Source organism: Gadus chalcogrammus, chromosome 6 (assembly GCF_026213295.1).
Source record: "Gadus chalcogrammus isolate NIFS_2021 chromosome 6, NIFS_Gcha_1.0, whole genome shotgun sequence".
Classification (NCBI taxonomy): Eukaryota; Metazoa; Chordata; class Actinopteri; order Gadiformes; family Gadidae; genus Gadus; species Gadus chalcogrammus.
This window is the reverse complement of record NC_079417.1, coordinates 12,136,490-12,138,989: the sequence shown is the minus strand read 5'-3', so window position 1 is coordinate 12,138,989 and position 2,500 is coordinate 12,136,490. Positions and strand designations below refer to the sequence as shown.

At 42.4% G+C, this 2,500-nt stretch overlaps 1 protein-coding gene across 2 annotated transcripts in view; it reads left to right on the top strand.

The window, feature by feature from the left end:
- The first annotated feature begins 271 nt into the window (after positions 1-271).
- The window catches only part of kcnip3b (Kv channel interacting protein 3b, calsenilin), a 29,644-nt gene continuing 27,415 nt past the window's right edge, over positions 272-2,500 (top strand). For both annotated transcript variants that reach the window (XM_056593150.1, XM_056593149.1), the window contains exon 1: positions 272-354. In XM_056593150.1, the coding sequence (XP_056449125.1) occupies positions 349-354 (6 nt within the window). In that variant the 5' untranslated portion in view covers positions 272-348. The remainder of the gene's footprint in view (positions 355-2,500) is intronic.

The window sequence follows — 2,500 nt, the reverse complement described above, 5'->3', positions numbered from 1 at the left end:
CACCTTGAACAAAACGTTCTTTGATTTAAATATTTAAATTTCAGTTGGCGTTGAGTGGTAGATATTCCTTGGTACACGAAAGTATATGTCCCGAAATGTAACTTTTACATATGTACCACAAGCCAATAATAACAACCTGGAATTCAACAATTCCTCCTTCGATCCGTCTCCCCTCCCTCATCCTATTTGGCTGAATCCCCCTCCTCCCTCCCCCCCTCCTTTCGGTAGGCGAACATTCCTTCGCATCTCAGCTGAGCGGGCTGAGCGAGAGCAGAGGACACCAGAGGTAGCGCTGCGGCTGCAATCCGGGCGACTTTTACCGACAACCCGCACACAGAGAACCCAAACATGCAGGTAATACATATATTCTCTTTTAAAATCTGTTGATAGCCGACTGCTGTCTGATTTGAACTGTGATTCACGTCACTAGAATCCCGTTGTAGTGGGCTACATTCTCAATAAATGTTTTAGTGTGGTCGGTCTTTGGTTGATGGTGAACGGGCATGTTTGTGGGCGTCGTACAGCGACCCCATCCTTTATACTTTTTCCAAAGCTGAGTTTCGGAGTGAAGTTACATAATAATCGATGTGCTTTCTGGTGGCAGGTCCGCACGCCACAGCGGACTCCGGATCAGTTTCCTTAAATTGTCACTTTACATCGCTTCTCGCACTGTATCTCCTTTCATCTTCTCTCGCTGAGTGTGTGTGTGTGTGTGTGTGTGTGTGTGTGTGTGTGTGTGTGTGTGTGTGTGTGTGTGTGTGTGTGTGTGTGTGTGTGTGTGTGTGTGTTTGTTGGCGCAAGACAGACAGAAAACTCATGGGTCTATGGTGATTCATCCCGGCTACAGTCTGCAAATAGTCTGGCGCGGGGACATCATTTAACGCGCACAGACTGTAAGTTATTAGCTGATTTTGCATGGTTACAGAGGACTCAAAGGATCAATGTATAAGGAATCCCTGGTAGTCTGATTATAGTCGCCCGTTAGGAGCCTCCAGAAGCCTGATCCCTCTCACTCCCATCCACTGTGGGTTTTATTTCCTTGCTGAAGTAATGGGTTTGCTTCCAAAAAAAAAAAAATCGCCGTTCAAGAGCCATTAATTCTCTTAACGAGCTATGAATCACCCATTTTAGCCGTCACTTCCATGTAGACCTTAATCTACCATCCAGCCATCCAGCCGGCTGGGTGGCCTGTATCCATCACACCCCCTTAAAATAATCAGAATACTATTGATAGGTGCATCATTATTGCAGTACAAAGGAGAGGCGGGAGTTAGATAACATTGTGTTTATCTTATCATATTTATCAAGTATGGCTGTGTACGAAATGCAGGGCTTTAGAATAAGAATAGAGTGAACCATATAAAAGAAAGTTGTTGATATTGACTTCATGTTAATACATTACAACCCCAGAGCATTGTGTGAATTCATTGAATCCTTCCATTCTGTCGGTTTTAATCCATCATGATGTAGTATACTGTTTGCATTGTTTTGTGTTTAAAGGAATAAACCACACGGGCTGGGGTAACAGGTGGTATATTAGTTCCAGGTTTAATATTTACAAGACAAACAAGGCCCATCTTCAAGCAGCTCAAGTAAGATACAATGACACATTTGATTGTATGTTTCATGTTAATGTAAAATAACGTAGAAAACGCAATGTAAATGAAGGCAGCAATTTACATTTAAAGGGTAGTCGAGAGTTTCTGAACAAAAGCCACTGAACATTTTCACAGGTGTGGGCAAAATGTGTTTTACAAATCCTCTGTAAATAACAAGATGAAAAAATGACAACAGCCGTTCTTTATTCAACATGTTATTCACAAACAGGCGTTTTAGCCCCTTTCACTAATCACAATTCTCTAGGATAACATAACTGATACAACGCAATAACACTATCACAAGAATGCAAAAACTAATCAGAAATAAGAAAACATCATTTATTTATTTAGTTATTTATTTAGTTGATAGGGACCAACTATATCCGTTGGTCCTAGATATCTCTCCTTCTGTCTACTCACGTGACCATTCCAGCCAAAGTGACGCAACATTAACCCCCCTGGTGGTACAAGAGGCTTGGTTATCAGACTGGCCGAGGTGAACGTTTACATGCCTCGCTATGCACGTGTCTGTTTACATTTACATATGAAACATGCTTGGGTGGAGACTGCAGCACGTGCGTTAGTCACAGATGGCCTCCGCTGTTCACACTGGGTCCGGTCAGTGGGTTGCAACGCGTCATGAGTGATGTGATTAACAGGGTTGGATCAACCACTGACACACTTACATTAAATCAAGTCAATGAAAGATTTGCTTTTGCAGGATTCATGCGATGATATTCATAACAATATCATTGTGGTCTGTAGTCACGACCCAGGGGAACGTCCGCTTGATAAAGGCTCATTTGTTTAGAAGGTCTGAATAACAGACTCCATTGAAAATGTCATCGTTCAGGAAACCCTGCGAGAAAAATCTAATTTGCAATTTCTCATATACGGTTGGG